Below are 20,063 nucleotides of genomic sequence, written 5' to 3'. Positions count from 1 at the left end.
AAAAAAAAAAAAAAAAAAACTAAGAGACTCTCATCTAATAATTCTCATTTATATCCTCACTTATCTTCGTAAAACTAACCCAATAGATAAGCCCATAACCGAGCCCATTATGAGTTGAAACCAGATTTTTTATTTATTTTTTCACAAAACACAGTTTCCTCGAATTATTTCTAGCCATATATATATTTTGTTTGTTTGATAAATTTTGAAATTGATAGTTCCTCACTTAGTGAGATTATTTGTATTGATAGTTTGTCAGTTGTCACTTAGTGAGATTTTAGTCCTTTTTTCCTTTCCAATGTAGTATTCAATAGGTGTCTAATTGCATCTAAAAGAATCGTATGATTGTATCATTATCGATGAGAGACCTTGACATTGACGAGAGAAGAACACAAATCATACTAGTCCATTAAATTTTACTGTAACTTTGATTGTTCTTGAGTGTAAAAGGACGTATTGCCAAAAAATTACTAAGATTTGTTTTTTTTTTCTTTCCAACAAATCATTTTAGAGGTTATTGAAATCAAGAAATTTTGATTGAGACAAGGAAAGGAGTAAAAAAGTCCAAAAATCATGGATTTTTCAGAAATCTTTTTTTTCCCTCTATCATTTCATGGAACGTCACATGTTTTACTTATATACTGACACTGTTTTGTCTTGTTTAACCAAAACATATATTAAAACAGAGAAGTCCTTAAAGATCACGGCTTCCTTTGGAAGGACTTATCATAATGAAACTTTTTACCTCTCGTCAAGTTGGACTTCGTTCAACTTTTTTTTCATAATATATTAATACAAACAAGAGTGAGTACACAAAACTAGAGAGTTGTATATAAAAAAACAAAGCAAGGAAACAAGAAGAGAGGAGAAGAGTAAGAGGAAAATGGCTGCCTTATCAGAGAACGAGGCTAAAGCTTATCTCGACGCAAGGCCTAGATATCCCATCGATTGGTACAAGAAGATTGCCGCACGGACAAAGGACCACAAGTTTGCTTGGGATGTCGGAACTGGTAACGGTCAGGCTGCTATTGGGGTAATTATCAACTTTCTAATTCTTATCTTTTGAGATCTTCGAAAATCTAAAACCTTCTTATATACTTGTAAGACCAAATTAGTATGATTTGTGATACGGCGATTATGCTAATAAGTAATAAGCCCATGCCAGCAACAAAATGTACACTTAGGAGGACTCTTTTGTCGACCCATGTCAATTATGTTGGTACTTTCTCACTAGATTCATAAAATATTCATCAACCATATATGAGACCACGTGGATAAATCATATATATATATATAATATATATATATAGCATAATCAGCATATACTAGTAGTCTAGTACAGTAGTACGTATATAATATAACAAAAATAGAATCTTGTTCATCATATTATAAATACATACTGTAGTCTTGACGATACCAAGAACTATCTATATATATATATCTTTACAGCTTGTGGAGCATTACGAGAATGTTGTGGCTACCGATATAAACGAAGCACAACTCAAACGAGCAATCAAACACTCAAGAATCAGTTACCATCACACTCCAATAACGATGTCAGAAGATGAGATGGTGGCTCTAATCGGGGGAGAAACTCTGTTGATCTCATAGTTGCTGCACAAGCTGTCCATTTTTTCGACATCACCACATTTTTCAATGTAGCAAAACGTGTTCTTCGCAAAGACGGAGGTCTAATTGCCGTTTGGGTATACAACGATATCATTATCTCGCCTGAGGTCGATCCCATAATGAAGCGCCTTGTGGACTCTACTCTACCTTTTAGAACTCCTGTTATGAATTTGGCATTTGAAGGTTATAAAACGTTGACGTTTCCTTTTGAGAGCATAGGGATGGGGTCCGAAGGAGAGCCTATAACTCTTAACATTCCGCATAAACTCTCGCTGAAAGGGTTTATAGGGTTCTTGAGATCGTGGCAGCCCGCGATGAAGGCCAAGGAGAAAGGTGTAGAGCTTATAAATGAAGATCTAATGACCAAGTTTGAGGAGGCTTGGGGTGATGAAAACCAAGTTAAAGATGTTTTCTACAAGGCTCATATGATTGTTGGAAAAATTCCGGTATGATTACAAACATCTTAAGCTATCATCCAATATGTTAAAAGCATAATTAACGTTCACATTAAAATAACAAGATTATTGCTTGTGTTTTAATTAATAATTTATTTGTGCAGGAAGTGAAATGCGAATCTGATCAAGTACTGTCCGGAGATAGTAAAAAGGATGTCTTGCTGCCAACGGAGGTAGGAAGAAAACAAGAAAGACGACAACCATCCGATGAAGGAGACAGACAAAGTAAGAAACAAAATACTAGTGAAGATGAGGCATAAAAAGATGAATCGTATCAGTTATCCGATATTAATTAGAGAACCAATTTACCTGGTTATTGTACAAGCCTGAACTATAATCAGTACGTGGTCGTACCAAATAATGCAGTTCATGTCGAGTATGTCAAAAATATATGGATTTGGAAGTCTGAAATTAAGAATATATGAAGTTGTGAAAACTCAAGCGTCATATATACACTCACCTATTTTGGATTTGATTAGTGTTATATTCGTGTGATCGTCACGAGTAGTAAAGACCAAATCTCATTAACAAATTTCAGATGTATAGTTTTAATGCAAATTAACTTTATTGATTTTTTAACTGATATCAGAACAATTCTCTGATAAAACCTACTCTTGCTTCAGGTTTGATCTGTTGTGAGATTAGTAAAAACTTTTTTTAAAGTTGTTACAAAAAGTTAAAGATAATGGAAAACAAAGTTGTCATCGATAGTGATACTTAGGTCACCTTTTAGCCTTTAATTTCTAGAGATTTAGTCTTCACAAGCAGCTCTTAAGTATACGTTTTAGCTAGCTTTTCCTCTTTAGAGAACTAATCTGGCATCTAGAGAGCGTCTAGAATCAACATAATTTTCCTGAATTATGTTAACTTTATTATTCTCTAAAATCATGATGAGAGTTCTGAAATATCTACAACTGAAGTTAATACACACAAAAATAAACTTGCCAATAAATTCTAAGAATGTTTCATTTATTCCCCTTAACTTTCCATCTTTGTTATTTTATTTAGTAAATAACTAAATATTATAAAAATTCAGAAAAGAAAGAAAAAAAAATGCTTGGAATTGAAGCACATAAATCGTTTTTCTTATTTGGATGTGAAGAATCAATGGATGATATAGACTGGAATCAAAAGGTCAACTGCTATGATCCCGTGAAATAATCAAATATGAATGATCCAAATTCCTATATAATTGCACATCATTGATTTGTGGATCTATCAAGTGATTATATTGCATTAAGTATTTTATATTTTCAGTTATAGATCTGACACAATTTTCGTATTACTACTATTCTATTACAGTTGGACCTCCCAACAACCTTTCATATCAACGTTGAAGTCTTATTTATTAGTTCATTTAGGACTCCTATATGTTTTTAATTACTGGTCTTGTATTTTTAGGTGTGCTCTAGTCAGTTTAGGTCGTAGACTGAAATATCAGCTGGTTAGGGGAGAGTATGCTTGTTTTAGAGTTTTAACTGTGTTTGTTAGGAATTTGCAAACGGATTCTGTTTCTTGCTCTGTTTCTTAAAGTCGATAGTTCCGAGTGTGAGAAGATCAACAGTGATTTGCTAAAGAGCTATAGAGCTTTGAGCTTTCTTGGCCAATATCTATCGAAATCAAGCTGTGAAACATGCCATTAATTAGACCATTATTTTAAAATGTATCAACGGATATTAATGATTAGTTCAGAAAACTAATTAAAGATTACTTACTAATTAATGACTAAACCACATGTGAACACATAATTCTACAAGCAATGTTAAATAATGCATTGGATCTCAGTATCTCTTTAGGTCAGCGGCACTGTGTTTTTTGCTTACAAAATAATCCAATCTTTAAACAATTACTTTATTCTAATCTTCGAGATGATTCGAAGAATTTATAAACACACATATATTTACACGGATAAACAAATTCTTTTATATCTATGACACAAAAATAAAATGTTGTTCATCATTTTACTGTAGTGCTATTTTTTTCGTACTCAAGTGTTTTGGTAAAATCTGCGGACCAAGTGTTGTTCACCACGACACTCCGTTTGACAAACCCTTGCAACCCAATTTTTCAAACTGGCGACACTCGGGTCCGTGGCACAAAACCCACATCAAAAATATCATGGTCTTATAAAACTCTTAATGTCTCATCCCAACAACTAGTAAATGTAATTCAAAAGTATATTGGTAACTGATTAGACGAGTATGTAAGAAAAGTAGACTAGAAGAGTCAAGAGAATAGGGATGCGTGAAGTAAGAATTATAATGAAATAAAATAAAAAAGAATCGAAGTAGTACACTATTATGACCTAAAAACAAGCTCTTTATATAGTGTTTTGGAATTTTGTTTAAAAAGAACATTTCTTTTTAATAATAAACGACATACATATTTTTTTCTTTTTGCATTTGTCACTAATTTTCGAAAAAATATTTCTATGGTTAAACATGTTTTGAGTTCTAAATAAAACATCAAAATTGATCAAATAGTTTGAAGTGTACCTCTTAATATGGGTTAAGTTATTATTTTTTTCCACTTTCGAGCTTGTTACTTTTTGTTTATTTTAGTTTACTTTTGGGTATTTTATATAAGTAAATAAATAAATAACAGTAAATCATTTGGATTAAACAGTTCAAGTCAACGACGAAGTTGAGATACAGCCAAATTCGTCGTAGATAATAGGATCCAACTATGTCAACTATATCGATTCACATGCATTTTTAAAAGTTTATATACGTCCTTACTGAATCTTTTTGACCAACGGTTATTTTATTGGCAATTGACAGTTTACATCTTTTTTATTTCAGCGAAAGCAAATCAAAATACCATTAGCTTTCAAATATCATCACTACCGTAGTTTTCAGAACTATCAACTGAAGCCTTACTTTTTTACTCATTTAAAAAAGAAAAAATGCCACTGATTCCTTTTAGAAAAATGTTTTCAATCTAGGGAGTTGGGATTTGGATATATATCAAACAGTTTTGAGACCGGACCACCAAAATGTAAATTGAGTTGAGTTATTATGGGTTTTGACCTGTCAGCTGTCAGCATGTCATATATATATTTATATATTATTGGTTAAAAAGTAAAATATAAAAAGAACAAATAATGAAATAAACCATGCATTAATTATCTATTCTCTATATATGACAGTTACATGTGTAAACACTTAATAATTGCATATAACAAAATCAACATTAATTTTATTTATGTATATAAAATCATTTAAAAGTTATAAACAGTAAATTATAAATGCAAAAAATCTGTGTGAATATTGGCGTAGTTTAAATAAAATTTCACCAAAAGTCTATATAGAAAAAGAGTTTTTTTTTTTTTTTTTGGGTCAGGGAAAAGCTGAATTCAAGATATCTATAACTCAAGATAAAATATTAAAAGATACACGATTACGAAGTATGAACACAATATTTAAAGGAGAAATCCAAATTTTCATTAACTTGATGACTAACCTTTTGTTTTCACACCTTAGTCCTTTCTTGTTTTTAGTATGAGAAGGCAATTATTACGTCCACTCTAAAAGTTTGGTGGAGAATATATTAAATTTTCCTACCACATCCTTCGATAATTGTCTATTTATACTTATGAGTCAAAAAACAAAACAATTAAATAAATGTGAGTATGTGACAAAGCTAAATTGGCTCTAACTGAAAACTACAAAACTTAAGAGGCGTTAAATTGAAATTATCGAAAGAAAAGTGAACAACGCTACGCTCATTTTTATTTTTATCTTTATGGGATATATACTACAAAGCTGAGAACAGAGCGTTCTTTGTTTTTATAAGCTTCATACTCATTACACCGACGACAAGTGCCGTGTTGTTCCTCGGCAACTCTTTTTCTCTCTCAGTCTGTCCGATAAAATCTCTTCTCGTCTGCCATCTCTGCCACCGTCACTATCGACTTCTCTCTCCCACAAAGGTTTGTCTTTTTCTTTTTCTTGAATCTTGTTTATACTCTTGTTCTTTTCTTTGTGTGAAAATCTTTTTTTTTTATTAACTTTTATGTTCATTACACCCCCTTAGGCTTATCTGGGTGTTTCAGACCATGAAAATTTCGTACTTGCTTCATCTTCATAATCTACTAGTTTACTGTATTGACCAAATCTAGAAATCTTAGCTAGTTGAATTTTTCGAGGGTTTGCTGCTGCTCAAACCTCAATACTTGAGGTTTTAGTTAAAGGGATCTTTAGGTGTGTGTTTGGTTGTTACATCTTTCAAAGGGATCTTTAGGTGTGTGTTTGGTTGTTACATCTTTGTTGAAAAAGCTAGTAATTGTTATTTATTTATTATAGGAATATGGACGAAAAAGATGTGTATACGGAAGATGGAACTGTTGATATTCACAAAAATCCTGCAAACAAGGAGAAAACTGGAAATTGGAAGGCTTGCCGCTTCATCCTCGGTAAGCTTCCTATCGTTTCACCAACCTTTCTTCTTCATCGTTATTGCCTTATACTCTTATAGGAGGATCAGAACCAGCTGAGGCAATTACCTCAGGTCCCCTGTTTTTATGATGTCCACTCAAAAACAATATTTATACATGTAAATAATAAAAGTAATGATTAAAAAGTGGATCTTATTGAATGATAGAGAGACCATTTAAAATTATATTGGAAAATGTTTGAGTTTGGTGGGTGTTACTACTGTCCTACTATATCAGTATGGAAAAAAAGGAAAATAAAAAAGAGTTGAAACCTTAAAATATGTTGTGTGTTTATTTATTATCTAAATAAAGTCCCAATTTTATTTATTTTTTTGTGTTTGTTAAAATTTTGTGTAGGAAATGAGTGCTGTGAAAGATTGGCTTACTATGGCATGGGTACTAACCTTGTGAATTATCTTGAGAGTCGTCTGAATCAAGGCAATGCTACGGCTGCAAATAACGTCACGAATTGGTCTGGAACATGTTATATAACTCCTTTGATTGGAGCTTTTCTAGCTGATGCTTATCTTGGACGATATTGGACTATTGCAATCTTTGTTTTCATCTATGTCTCCGTGAGTTTTACTTTGCTCTGTTTTTAACTAGATTCGGTTGATCAAAATGTGAATCTTTTGGTGGAAGTAACACGTTTGTTTTTTTTCTTGAAGGGTATGACTCTTTTGACATTATCAGCTTCAGTTCCTGGACTTAAACCAGGTAACTGCGATGGCAATACATGTCATCCGAATTCGGGTCAGACGGCTGTTTTCTTTGTCGCGCTTTACATGATTGCGCTTGGAACAGGCGGTATAAAGCCGTGTGTTTCGTCCTTTGGAGCTGATCAGTTTGATGAGAATGATGAGGCTGAGAAGGTCAAGAAGAGCTCTTTCTTTAACTGGTTTTACTTCTCCATTAATGTTGGAGCACTCATTGCTGCGACAGTTCTTGTCTGGATACAAATGAACGTTGGTTGGGGATGGGGTTTCGGTGTTCCAACAGTCGCAATGCTCATTGCGGTTTTCTTTTTCTTCTTGGGAAGCCGTTTCTACAGGCTTCAGAGACCTGGAGGGAGTCCTCTTACACGGATCTTTCAGGTTATAGTTGCGGCTTTTCGGAAGATGCGTGTTAAGGTACCAGATGATAAGTCTCTGCTCTTCGAAACCGCAGATGATGAGAGTAACATCAAAGGTAGCAGGAAACTCGTGCATACTGATAACTTAAAGTAAGAAAACAAAAGTGTCCATCTTTAACAATTATAAAGTTTGAATCGTTAACTCTGTTTTCTAATCAATGTCTTGAATAATATCTCAGTTTTTTCGACAAGGCAGCTGTTGAGAGTCAATCTGATAGCATCAAAGACGGGGAAGTGAATCCGTGGAGACTTTGTTCTGTTACTCAAGTTGAAGAACTCAAGTCCGTAATCACACTTCTTCCAGTTTGGGCCTCGGGGATAGTGTTCGCCACAGTGTACAGCCAAATGAACACAATGTTTGTCTTACAAGGAAACACATTGGACCAACACATGGGACCAAACTTTGAAATCCCATCAGCTTCACTCTCACTCTTCGACACGGTCAGTGTACTATTCTGGACTCCTGTATACGACCAGTTCATTGTCCCGTTCGCAAGGAAGTTCACACGGCATGAACGAGGCTTCACTCAGCTTCAACGTATGGGTATAGGTCTTGTGATCTCAATCTTTGCCATGGTCACAGCAGGAGTACTTGAGGTCGTGAGGCTTGATTACGTCAAAAGTCACAATGCATATGACCAGAAACAGATCCCAATGTCCATATTCTGGCAGATCCCGCAGTATCTACTTATCGGTTGTGCAGAAGTTTTCACCTTTATAGGACAGCTTGAGTTTTTCTATGATCAGGCTCCTGATGCTATGAGAAGTCTCTGCTCTGCTTTGTCGTTGACCACGGTTGCGTTGGGGAACTACTTAAGCACGGTTCTTGTGACGGTTGTGATGAAGGTAACGAAGAAGAACGGTAAACCGGGTTGGATACCGGATAACTTGAACCGAGGTCATCTTGATTACTATTTCTACTTGCTGGCAACACTAAGTTTCCTCAACTTCTTAGTGTATCTATGGATATCAAAACGCTACAAGTATAAGAAAGCTGTAGGACGAGCACATTGATGAAGGAACTGGTGTCAAAGAGAGTTGGGAGTCAACAGTGTTTGTTAAGGTATGGTTTGAAAAGTGTTTCGCTTGTAAATGTTATATATGTGGTTTAGTTGTTGGTGATTTAGGTTGGCTCTGTTTTTGGTTTTGCTTTGCTTATGTATTTTTGAATAATTCACTTATATGTAAAATGCTTCTTTGACTACGTACTTTGCTAGGTTGATGAATACAATATTTAATTATATATGAAAACGATAAAATTTGATGCCTAAGATCTACAGCTACGGATCAAATATATGAGCGCTTTCTCCGTTGATCTATAACTTAATCGTAAAAACGAGCTCCTTGCACCATCGCCGGAGGATATTCTCCGATCTCTTGGAGTAACATTTCCGGTGATCTTTATTTACTAATCTCTCGATCATTCTATTTTTGTTGCATCTGTTCAGGAGATCGAATTAGCTTGTTCCGAATCGGGTGAGGCACATCGAACCCTAGTGAACCCTAGATCGAATTAGCTTGTACCGTACAACATTGTGAACCATTCTTCTTGTAAAAATATATTGATGGAGAAATGTGGTGATACCAGTGAGTTAACTACGTTGGCAATGTCAATGTCAGTTCATGCGTTAATGTTAGAATCTGGATTTGTCTTGTTCAATCCTGGCTCTGGCTCTGAAAAGTTTAGCTTTTCAAAGGAGTTACCTTCAGTATCCCTAAGGTATACGCTGCCTGAGCTAGTTACCTCTAAGGAAACCAATACAATCGAGTACGTTACTGTGAAGTTTCAGAGCTTAGGTTATATGGTTGTAGTGTACGGAATTCTAAGTGGGACTAGTCTGCATTGGATTGTTCTTGATAAGCGTGGGTTTGTGCCTATGAAGTCTGACAAAGAAGGCTCTTCGAGGATCTACCACGAGGTATCCATGTTCTGGAGAATGGTAAAATACGGTCTTGTTATCCCGTTGTTGATTGGTCTTTGCGATAAAGCTCCACCATGTTTGATGCGCTTACCAAGAGAGCTAAAGCTGAAGATACTAGAGTATCTTCCTGGAGAAAGTCTTGCAAAGTTGGCTTGCCTTTGTACAGAGTTTCGGTATCTAACATCAGACGATGACTTGTGGAAACAGAAATGGTTGAAATAGTTGTGATCACTCGATCCGGTGTTACAGTTACTTGGAAGGAAAAGTTTGCTGCTTTTTGGATGAAACACCAAGGAGAAAGGTTAAGGCGCATTAGATGGGAACAGATTTTTAGTCCCAGATGGAATCATGGACGACGCCACTAGTAAACACATACATGCTAAGTGGTAGGAGAATTAGGTGTATGTCTGGCAAACTATGATGCACGAGGACGCCTACGGACAGCCGTCTCCCGTCCCGGATACGTTTTGGGGACGGATACCTGACGGGGACAGCACTGAAACGTTTCTCCGCCGTTTCAGAGAAAGCAGAGACGACAACCAAAAAAGGAAAAGGGAGTAAACAGATACGAGGACGTCTCCAAGTCGTTTCTAAGATAATTTAAGTGTCCCCTTTTCAGAATAGGCTATTTTCTATAGAGAACCTCAAACGAAAAAAGGAATTAAAGGGCATATTCTAGGGTATAAGGCTTTTATATAAACGATTCACTGCCCTGCGCCCCTGTCTAGTGCCTTATATTCTTCAATCTTAACCAGTTCACCTCTTCTAGTTTTCTCTTGATCTCTTCACGTTCACGTGTACTAGATTTAAGACTATTCACTGCCCTGCGCCCATGTCTAGTGCCTTATATTCTTCAATCTTCACCAGTTCACCTTTTCTGATTTCTCTTGATCTGTTTTTGATTGTTATTTAAGACTAATTTTCTTCTATTTTGAGACTTATAGTTATAATTATTACTTATGTTAAGACTTATATTTATAATTTTCTTATGTTTATTGAAGTATCTATACTGTACCCGTATCTTATAATTTTTACTTTGACGTTTTCCGTCCCCGTTTCCGTACCCGATTCCTGTTCCCGTACCCGTTTCAGTGCAACCTAGCTGGCAAATAAACTGCTTGACTGGAAGCTAGCATGTTTGATCTTTAAACTCTTGTTCTTGTTCTTGCTATTATTGGTAACTCTTTAATGACCTTTTTGTTTAAAACTTTTTGACCACCTCTTCGCAAACAAATGAATGATTTTGAGTTTTTCAGAAACAATTTAGAGCTTTTTCTTGTGTTCAGAAACAATCCCCTTCAGCAAAATTTCGAGAAACCTAACTTGGGAAGCAAGTAAAACATAAACTTAGGATTATAGATATTGGGCCTATATTGGAAACAGTTTCGGGCTTATCTGCAAAATAAGGAAAAGGCCTTAATTCTCAAAAAAAAACACGTGTCATCCTTTGTTTCAATTTTTTCTTATTTAAATATTTTTAAAGGGTTAAAAGGTTTGTAACTTGCGATCTCTCTCTCCTCTCATCACTTCATCTTTTTTTTTTTTCATTACTTCATCTTCTTCATCGCTTCGTTATCAATCTCTTGAGACTTTTGCATCGCTGCAATATTTTTATATTTCACAACCGAATCTTTTAAGTCTTTTAATCTCGATCGAAAATGGAACGAACGAGCAACGGAGGGATGTTGTATCACGAGGTACAAGAGTCGAATCTGTGCGCCGTACACTGCGTCAACACGGTGTTGCAGGGACCTTTCTTCTCCGAATTCGATCTGGCTGCCGTCGCCGCAGATCTCGACGGTAAGGAGCGTCAGGTTATGCTTGAAGGCGCCGCGGTCGGTGGGTTTTCGTCCGGCGATTTCTTCTCTGAGGAGTCGCATAATGTTTCCCTCGGCGGCGATTTTAGTATCCAGGTAACACGAATCGCGATTTCTTGATTTCGTGTTTCTTTCTTTTATGGAAATTTAAAAACCCCGAGTCGTATCCAACATTTAGAAATTGCAAGCTCTCTTTCTCTTGTTCTTGTGTTCTTGTAAGTTTAGGCATAATTAGGGTTTCGAATTTACAGTTCATTTGGTTGCTGGTTTAGACTAAAGTGGAAACCTTTTGAATGGTTATCTTCGAGTTTTGAAGTTTAAGGTACCAATTGAATATATGAACGTTTAGTGCTAATGATCGATTTAAGTAGAATTGAGATTAGTAAATGGTGTTTTGTGCGAACATTTTTATGCTGAGAGATGGAAGAACATTATAAGGTATTTGTTATCTAGGGACTCATTGGTTTTGGATATGTTTGCTATTATCTGTGCTATTATCTGTAGTTTCTTGGCTTTAGAACTAATTTTTTGATAAGTCTGTTGCCACACAAGTCAATTTTGCTTGCAAACCACTTGAGTAGCGGTTCACATCCCAATTATAAGCATCTAAAGTAAAAGCGATATTAATGGTTGTGTGGAAGTTGGATGAGGTAAAACATTCCAAACATGTGCATCTAGGTTGTGCAAAGTATATCTTCTCTATGCATATTCTTTTCACTGAGAAAGCTTCTGGTTTGATTGACAGGTCTTGCAAAAAGCTTTGGAAGTGTGGGATCTACAAGTGATTCCACTCAATTGTCCAGATGCAGAGCCTGCGCAGATAGACCCTGAGCTTGAAAGCGCCTTTATCTGCCACTTGCATGACCATTGGTTTTGCATAAGGAAAGTAAATGGTGAGTGGTATAACTTTGACAGCCTTCTCGCCGCCCCGCAACATTTATCAAAGTTCTACCTCTCTGCGTTTCTCGACTCGCTCAAAGGCTCAGGATGGAGTATCTTCATAGTGAAAGGAAACTTCCCACAGGAATGTCCCATGTCGTCTTCATCTGAAGCTTCCAACAGTTTTGGGCAGTGGCTTTCCCCTGAAGATGCAGAGAGAATAATAAAGAATACGAGCTCAGTACAAGGTTCATCTGCTAGCAGCAACAAAAGTAATGCCAATGTGGACCAACAAAGACCAAATCAGGCATTGTCACGTGAGGAAGTGCAGGCTTTTTCAGAGATGGAAGATGATGACTTGAAGGCAGCAATTGCAGCGAGTTTGCTTGATGCTTCTGCGGCTGGGGCCAATCTCGGCGCTATAGGGACTTCTAAGGAAACCGAGGAAAAAAAGTAGCAGAGGAAATAGAGAACAAGTCGTATTGATGGAGGTGGGGAATATTCACATTTGTTTCTTTTGTTTTGGTTTGTTATCAATAGTTATATCAACAACAGCTTTACATACAGAACAGAGAAAAAAAATACCTTACATCTAAAGAAACCAGAGAATAAACGATTTGTGAATTTTATTTTTTGCTTGATTTCTTTTTGGTTAATCCCAAGCCAAACTTACATTCTGACAATCTTATTAGATTGAGAATAAAAGATTCTACCTTTTGGAACTTAAATCTGAAAATGAAAAAAATACAGGCTTATATTATTTTTTCAACATTTTCTAGGTAATTAAATTACTTCAGTTGACAAAAATAAATGGTGTTGTAAATTTCATTCATCTAGTCCAACTTTTTAACAGTTTGAAAAACTCTGGACTAAGGATAACACTTTTAGGCTGGAAAATAATACATCGAGAGGCCAACAAACACCTTCTCTTTTTCCCTAACAGAGCATAGCCTTTGAATTATTAAATTAATTATATATATTCAAAGTTGATGGCTTTGATGATGATGGTGATGACCCAACTTTAGTCTCTTCACACCTTTTTTTTATTTTACTTTCTCTGCTAGTGACACATCAGGTTCCTTCGATTTGAGCCTTAAGGATTTTCTTGTACATGATGATGATCTGTTTCTGACATTCAGAGCAAAATCTAAATATCTGGGTAACTTTTTGGGATCTGAGATCATCTGAATCCAAGTTTTGCTGATCTTTCCTTCTCAAATGGGTTCTTCTTCGGACAAGCTGTTTAACAGAGAGAGGACAATACATGAGATTCTGGGAGGGAACATTGGTAAGTGAATCTAGATTCCTATCATCATGAATGGTAACGTGATCTCTTTCTTTACCTCTAAGTCACATGTTATGAAAATGAATCTGCAGTTGCAGATGTGATGCTGTGGAGGAAGAAGAATGTGAGTGTTGGCATAGTTACAGTGACGATAGCTTCATGGATGGTGTTCGAGGCATTTGCTTACACTATCTTCACTCTTCTTTCAAGTGTTCTTCTTCTCTTGCTCTCTATTCTCTTCCTCTGGTCCAAATCTGCTTCTATTCTCAACAGGTAAATTTAAATATTATATGTTATTTTTCACTTTGTGATTAATGTTTTACATTTCTAAATTCAGTTTCCTTGGCTCTTCTTCAGGCCATCACCGCCATTATTGGAGTTTCAAATAAGTGAAGCGATGGCAGAAGAAGCTTCGATATGGTTACGTATCCATGTGAACAAACTACTCCAAGTTTCGTATGACATTGCAATGGGAAGGGACTCAGAGTTGTATATCAAAGTAGCAATCTCTCTGTTTCTCATCTCATTGATCGGAAGCCTCATGGATTTTCAGACACTTTGCCACACCAGTAAGTAAATATTATAATAATGCTTGAAATTTTTTGAGCTGGAGATTCATTTTGCGGTGGTGTTCTTGGCTATAATGGCAGGCGTTTTGGTGGTTATGACGGTTCCAGCTTTCTATGAGAGATATGAAGATTACATTGATGGATCTATTGTGTTTATCTGCAACAAAGCTAAAGAACTTTACCTAAGATTCGAGATATTGGCTTTTTCAGAGAATAAGAAACTGTGCTGAGAAGCTGTCACCTCTTTCTTCTTCAAGAGTTTCTTCTTCTGTCTATTTTTGATTTCTCAGTTTTGTGGAAAGAAAGAAAGAAAAAGGTATGTTTTTTTTTATTTTAGTTGGAATGGTACACCCAAAATATGAGCAAACCACGGAAATTTTTATTTCACAGTTTTACTTGAAAACTGACTCTATATTCCGAAAACAATATTAGACCAAGTTCTGGCCTCTCTCAATCAACGAAATTAAGAAAAAAAAACAAACAATGAAGCTCTTATTCTCTCTGCTCAAAAAACTTTGTGTCTCAGTTTCTTTTGGACGAATCGAGTTCCCGGACATACTTCTTTGCCTGGATTGAAGTAATAAAAACCGGTATATTAGTAGATGAGAAAGACGACTTTGCGTGATTAATTTGAATTTGATACAATAAAAGTTATATCAGTTGTTACCTGTTCGAGGGTCAAAAACATGATGACGTTCCATGAGCCAAGGCGTCCAAAGTTGGGGATGAAACCCTTGTAGAATGCCATAGGACCCTGTAGAGGAAAACTCAAGAGTGAGAAACATTTCTGCGGATATCTTTATAATAAAACCTCCAGAGAGGGATCAGAAGTAGAGTTTCTTACATCACTCTTCAGAGTTTTGATGAAGCAGTCAATAGTGCCTTTGTAAGCACCAGAGTCTCCCATCATTCTTGACTTAACCTGCCACATAGCAAGATTCAAGAAGAGAATCAGGAAACGAAGCGAACAAACTCAAGGTTCAGTGTCATGTGTAGATATCATACCACATCAACAGGAGAGCCGATGCAGACAGCAAAGAATCCTGCCCCCAGTCCAGATAGAATATGTGTGACGACGTTGTCAGTGAAACCCGGAATCTTCAAGATTGTCTGAACGAAAAAAAAAACAGGATTGTTGGTTAAAATATCAGGATCCTTCAGTTAGAGAAGAGAGACCGAGAATGATTTGTTTCATACCTCTTTCACTTGATCGTAACTTGCTAATTCAGCAGCATTGATAATTGCGTTTCTTGCTACGTTAGGCCCAAGACCAGTCCAAAGAGCTCGGACTCCTTCCTGTCACAGCCAGATTAATAAGAATATAAGATATGAAACATAGTTGAAGCAACTTATTCCCAATCTCAACTTCCAAGGCAGGATAACTACCTGTCTCACAATTGTTGAATACGCATTCATCGCTCCAGAATACCGTCTTGGCGCACCTGCAGCTAGTTTTCCTTCAGCCTGAAGCCTAACTTTCACAAGATCAGTGGGATTTGCTACCATGATACCCAGTGCACCTGAGAGTTAGACAACAACAACAACAACAACAGCAGCCAAGTTAAGTGATAAAGAAGGAAACTTAAATCCTGGGTTTCTTCTACCGCTATGCTCACCTGTTGTCAAACCAGCAAGAATTTTCTTGCTCAATGGAACATCACCCACAAAGTCTTTTCCAACATACAAGTTTTTCACCTGCGGAGAACAAAATTGGTTAAGACTTTTCAGTAATAACTACAAAGACACTGAGTTTAAGCATGTTTTATAGAGCATTGAAAGAAGTAGAATTAGTAACCCACCGGCTCATACATTCCAATCCTAAGACCACCAAAGAGGCATTGACGATGCAATCCAGGTACAACACCTTTCCATAGTGAACGTAAACCTTCTTCCCTAGCAATGGTACCAACAGTTCCCAACAATCCACGATATTTAGGCAGAGTAACATCTCCAGCAAGAGCAGACTTTTGGAGCTGAAGCCTAACTTTAGCAGTGTCCAACGGAATTGTGCATATCTAGGTGGTGAAATAACAAGTCAGTAAATACCAATGGTGCAACACAGAAGATACAGTTTGTTCTGAGTAATTTAACATTATACAGTTGCGTTGCATAAACAGATACAGCTCTCTAATGAATACAACTCTTAAGTCTCATATTCATGTTTCGCAAAATCATATCCAAAGCATTACTTAACACTGCAATACAAACGCCTAAAACTCAATTACGTTCACAGATCTGACCGATTAAACTGTACACAACGAACTCCTGAAAAGATGTATATTCCGACTGCAGAGATCAATCAAATCACTCTCTATTGAAGCAAAAGCAAGTAATCGATTCTCAAGCTATACGATCAGACAAGAAAGATTAAAGATCAATCTGATCTCTGAACCTGGGAANTGACGATGCAATCCAGGTACGACACCTTTCCATAGTGAACGTAAACCTTCTTCCCTAGCAATGGTACCAACAGTTCCCAACAATCCACGATATTTAGGCAGAGTAACATCTCCAGCAAGAGCAGACTTTTGGAGCTGAAGCCTAACTTTAGCAGTGTCTAACGGAATTGTGCATATCTAGGTGGTGGAAATAACAAAGTCAATACCAACGGTGCAACACAGAAGATACACAGTTTGTTCTGAGAGTAATTAACATCATTATACAGTTGTGTTGCATAACAAATACTACAGTGCTCTAATGAATTCAACTCTGAAGTCTCATCATATTCATGTTTCCCAAAATCATATCCAAAGAACAACTTAACATTGCAACACAAACGCCTAAGACTCAATTATGGTCACAGATACACAACGAGCTCCTGAAAGATATGTATATTCTGACTGCAGAGATCAATCAAATCACTCTCTATTGAAGAAAAAGCAAGCAATCGATTCTCAAGCTATACGATGAGACAAGAAAGATTAAAGATCAATCTGATCGGAACCTGGGATTTTTTTTAACGAAATTCGAAATACATTTCCGCGTAAAACTGGATCGCGACACACAATTCTTTAAGTTTAACGATACAATCGAAAAAAAAAAAAAAGTAAAAAAGAGAAGGAGAAAATGAGGGAATCCGGCAATTACCTCGCCGACGCAAGCAGCGAAGGCACTGCAGGCGAAAATTTTGGGCAAGGGAAGGTCGGATTTGCTATCAGCTACCATTTTCTTGTCGATCGTGAGAAAACGCGAAATCAGGAGGCGGAGGAGGCTAGGGTTACGAAAATCGAAGAACAGTTGAGGATCTTGGGAAGAGCGACGAGGAAGGAGGACGCTAGATTACGGCTACGCAACTTGGGCCTCTCTCTCTCTCGACTGTTTCTTTCTGTTAGTCTCTCTCTGCTATGAAAAGGAAAACCAAAAAAAAAAAAAAAAATTATGGGCGCTTTCACTTGTAATTTATACACACGTGTGTGACCTGTTTTGATAATAAAAAATCTCATCCATCCATTATAAATTCACTGTGTTATTATTTTGATTCCAAAAGTCAAATCAATGACACAGCGCCACGGTTTTATCGATTTTTTTAAATTTATTACTTGTGATTTTATTCTTTATTTTTGTATCCGTATTCTGATTCCTTCACTTCTAATAATGATCCAAATTGTTAGAATCTGAATGGTTTAAGAGAAGTAATTTGGTACAAAGTTGATTAATCCATCCACCAACCTTCTCTGATGGCTTTGTAGCAGTGGCAGTGAAGGTGTGCCTCCATCTTCTACTAGCATCTGATCTAATGAAGACTTTCTAATATGGGATTTTTGTCATTTATGCCATATTTTCTTAAAATCTTTCCAAATTTATCGTATTTGTAAAACCTTTTCAAATATGTTATATCTATTAAATATGGCAGACTCAGTTTTACTAGATTACCCATTTAATTAAGATTTGTTTTGACGATGAAACATGAAAAAGACGGGTGCATGGTTGAAACCATTTCACGGAACGTGTGGGTGATAATTGGTGGATAACATATGAATATATAGGAACGAAGTGGTGGATAACATATTGCTATCGAAACAAGTCCATCAAGTGGTAGACAACATATTCATATTGAGACAAGTCTACGAGGTGGTGGACACAACATATTCATATTGGAAGTAGTCCACCCACCCATACCAAGTAGACAACATATGCATATTGACTAGTTGTCCACCATTTGGATAAATTCAGTAAATAGACAACATAATGAAAGTGATTTGAGCTAGTCTACGACGACAAGATGTAGATTGTCCTTTAATGGACAACTATTTAATCGAAGTGATATTGGTGGACCAAGGTATGTGATAGGATACAATTACTAAGCCGGTGAAATTCGTTTTTTATGTATATAACAAACGAGTGTGTCCATTACTCATGATAGACAATATCATAGTAGACAATAATAATTACACAACGATTTCGTCTATTGAGGTTTAGTCTACTGAGTTACTATGTTGTCCACAATAAACGATTTTCCAGATTCTACATCTGTTCCATAATGTGACGGCAACCTACTGCGATTTCATCCACTCCAATTTCTATAATTTCATATAGACAATATCACTGTAGACAATAACCAATTTTCCCCATTTCAGATCTGGTCCATAATATAACAGCAACCTACTGCAATTTTGCCCACTACAATTTCCATAATTTCATATGACTAACCTTGAGATGGGAACAGTCGGATAATCTGGTTGGGTTTTCTCCTCGATGGAAGAAGATGGATTTGTTGATTTTTTAAAAAAGCAAGAGAGCAAAACACACATAGCCCCATGAGAGAGAGTAGGAGAGAAAACCAAGAGGTGAACAAAATAATTTTAGTGGTTAGGGTCTTTTTTTTTTTTTTAGTTATTGTAGAATTAACATAACTAATTCTGACTTTTCTAACTCTGATCATACCATGTGTATGGCACATTTGGAAAGAACCAAACGATTATGACACATTTTTAAAAAAATCATACTCTTCATGGCACATTATTCTCTTCTTATATCATCATCATCAATGTCGCCATAATAATGAAAGTTTCATATATTATTATTAACAAAAGTACATAACATATGCTTAATTATCTTATCTCTCTTTAACTAAGAACACGTTAATCACTCTTCTTCGTATATTGTTTACTCTAAACGATCTTACACTAATTATCCAGAAATTATTTAAAGAGATGTGTTACAAACGTGACGAACTCCAGAAATTTATCCATACATTAAAAAATGTAAACTAGTAAAATGAAAAACCTATAGTATTAAAAAAATAAAAATAATTATAACAGTCACATACACATTACATTACATTACACACACTGGCGAATATAATAAAATCTGAAGAAAACAAAAAAAAAAAAACTCTCAGCTTCGTCGTCCCCTCCTTTCACGGTGACGGTGAAGACAAACCAGAACATGGTCAACTAGTCCCCTCCCTCCAAAAATCTCAACCTCCCTCTCTCTCTCTCTCTCTCTCTCTCTCTCTCTTCTTTCTATCTCTTCTCTTTTTCTGATCTTGAAATTTCCTTTTTTTTTACCGGCGACGATATGTCAGTCGCCGGAGCGATTAACCCCGTACCTGTTGCACCCACGACTCGCCGTCGTGTCCCCGATTCTCTAGACGTAATCTCCGAACGACCCACGAATCCATCCGATTTCTGCAATACAGTTAACTTACCCGTCGTCGGATCAACGGATTTGGACGGAGGAGGAGACGCGAGTGGCCAAGACTCGTCTCCATCTTCCGAAAACTCTTCTTCATCTACTGGATCTCATTACCATCACGATCACCATCACCGATTCTACAATCACCCGGCGATTCGTTACCTGAGAAGATTCTGGATTCCGTTTGTTGGTGGATCGACGGTTGTGACTGGGCAAGGGTTTAGATCGGGGAGAAACGTGGGTCGTCGGATCTTGGGTTTACTCATGGTGCTCGTTGTTGCGTCTGTGTTCCTTAGGGTCTAC

The 20,063-nt window shown here is 36.4% G+C and overlaps 6 protein-coding genes and 1 pseudogene across 10 annotated transcripts in view; 6 read left to right on the top strand and 1 right to left on the bottom strand.

The window, feature by feature from the left end:
- Positions 853-2,465, top strand: LOC104791687 (annotated as a pseudogene).
- On the top strand, positions 5,816-8,855 carry LOC104791686 (protein NRT1/ PTR FAMILY 8.1). The gene is made up of 5 exons (XM_010517628.2): positions 5,816-6,015; positions 6,389-6,498; positions 6,877-7,094; positions 7,188-7,741; positions 7,831-8,855. The coding sequence occupies exons 2-5, from the start codon at positions 6,393-6,395 to the stop codon at positions 8,663-8,665; spliced, it is 1,713 nt and encodes a 570-aa protein (XP_010515930.1). The 5' UTR covers positions 5,816-6,015; positions 6,389-6,392; the 3' UTR covers positions 8,666-8,855.
- LOC104699116 (F-box protein SKIP22-like) lies at positions 9,108-9,827 on the top strand. Its single transcript, XM_019246802.1, has one exon. The coding sequence runs from the start codon at positions 9,217-9,219 to the stop codon at positions 9,793-9,795; it is 579 nt and encodes a 192-aa protein (XP_019102347.1). The 5' UTR covers positions 9,108-9,216; the 3' UTR covers positions 9,796-9,827.
- On the top strand, positions 11,087-12,941 carry LOC104791684 (ataxin-3 homolog). The gene is made up of 2 exons (XM_010517627.1): positions 11,087-11,486; positions 12,136-12,941. The coding sequence occupies exons 1-2, from the start codon at positions 11,232-11,234 to the stop codon at positions 12,724-12,726; spliced, it is 846 nt and encodes a 281-aa protein (XP_010515929.1). The 5' UTR covers positions 11,087-11,231; the 3' UTR covers positions 12,727-12,941.
- Positions 13,089-14,526, top strand: LOC104791682 (reticulon-like protein B12). 2 transcript variants are annotated; one of them, XM_010517625.2, is made up of 4 exons: positions 13,089-13,557; positions 13,653-13,827; positions 13,912-14,123; positions 14,205-14,526. In XM_010517625.2, the coding sequence occupies exons 1-4, from the start codon at positions 13,488-13,490 to the stop codon at positions 14,351-14,353; spliced, it is 606 nt and encodes a 201-aa protein (XP_010515927.1). In that variant the 5' UTR covers positions 13,089-13,487; the 3' UTR covers positions 14,354-14,526. The 2 variants fall into 2 exon arrangements, with proteins under 2 accessions (XP_010515927.1, XP_010515926.1); XM_010517624.2 differs by having other exon boundaries at positions 13,139-13,557; positions 13,647-13,827.
- Positions 14,483-17,499, bottom strand: LOC104791683 (mitochondrial uncoupling protein 1). 2 transcript variants are annotated; one of them, XM_019246801.1, is made up of 10 exons: positions 17,211-17,499; positions 16,549-16,699; positions 15,923-15,987; positions 15,740-15,818; positions 15,510-15,643; positions 15,321-15,419; positions 15,129-15,233; positions 14,968-15,045; positions 14,791-14,877; positions 14,483-14,690 (listed from the first exon to the last, which is right to left on the bottom strand). In XM_019246801.1, exons 1-10 carry the CDS (start codon positions 17,286-17,288, stop codon positions 14,646-14,648), a joined length of 921 nt encoding a protein of 306 aa, XP_019102346.1. In that variant the 5' UTR covers positions 17,289-17,499; the 3' UTR covers positions 14,483-14,645. The 2 variants fall into 2 exon arrangements, with proteins under 2 accessions (XP_019102346.1, XP_010515928.1); XM_010517626.2 differs by lacking the exon at positions 16,549-16,699 and having other exon boundaries at positions 15,923-16,138.
- LOC104791681 (uncharacterized protein At1g04910-like) overlaps positions 19,422-20,063 on the top strand; it is a 5,488-nt gene continuing 4,846 nt past the window's right edge. The window contains exon 1 of one of the 3 annotated variants that reach the window (XM_019246799.1): positions 19,422-19,803. In XM_019246799.1, coding sequence (XP_019102344.1) covers positions 19,644-19,803 — 160 coding nt within the window. In that variant the 5' untranslated portion in view covers positions 19,422-19,643. Of the gene's footprint in view, positions 19,979-20,063 lie in introns of all 3 variants that reach the window. The other 2 variants (XM_010517623.2, XM_019246800.1) reach the window with 2 other exon arrangements.

This window comes from Camelina sativa, chromosome 6 (assembly GCF_000633955.1).
Source record: "Camelina sativa cultivar DH55 chromosome 6, Cs, whole genome shotgun sequence".
Lineage (NCBI taxonomy): Eukaryota > Viridiplantae > Streptophyta > Magnoliopsida > Brassicales > Brassicaceae > Camelina > Camelina sativa.
The sequence above is the reverse complement of the archived record's forward strand: the minus strand, read 5'-3'. Positions and strand labels throughout refer to the sequence as shown.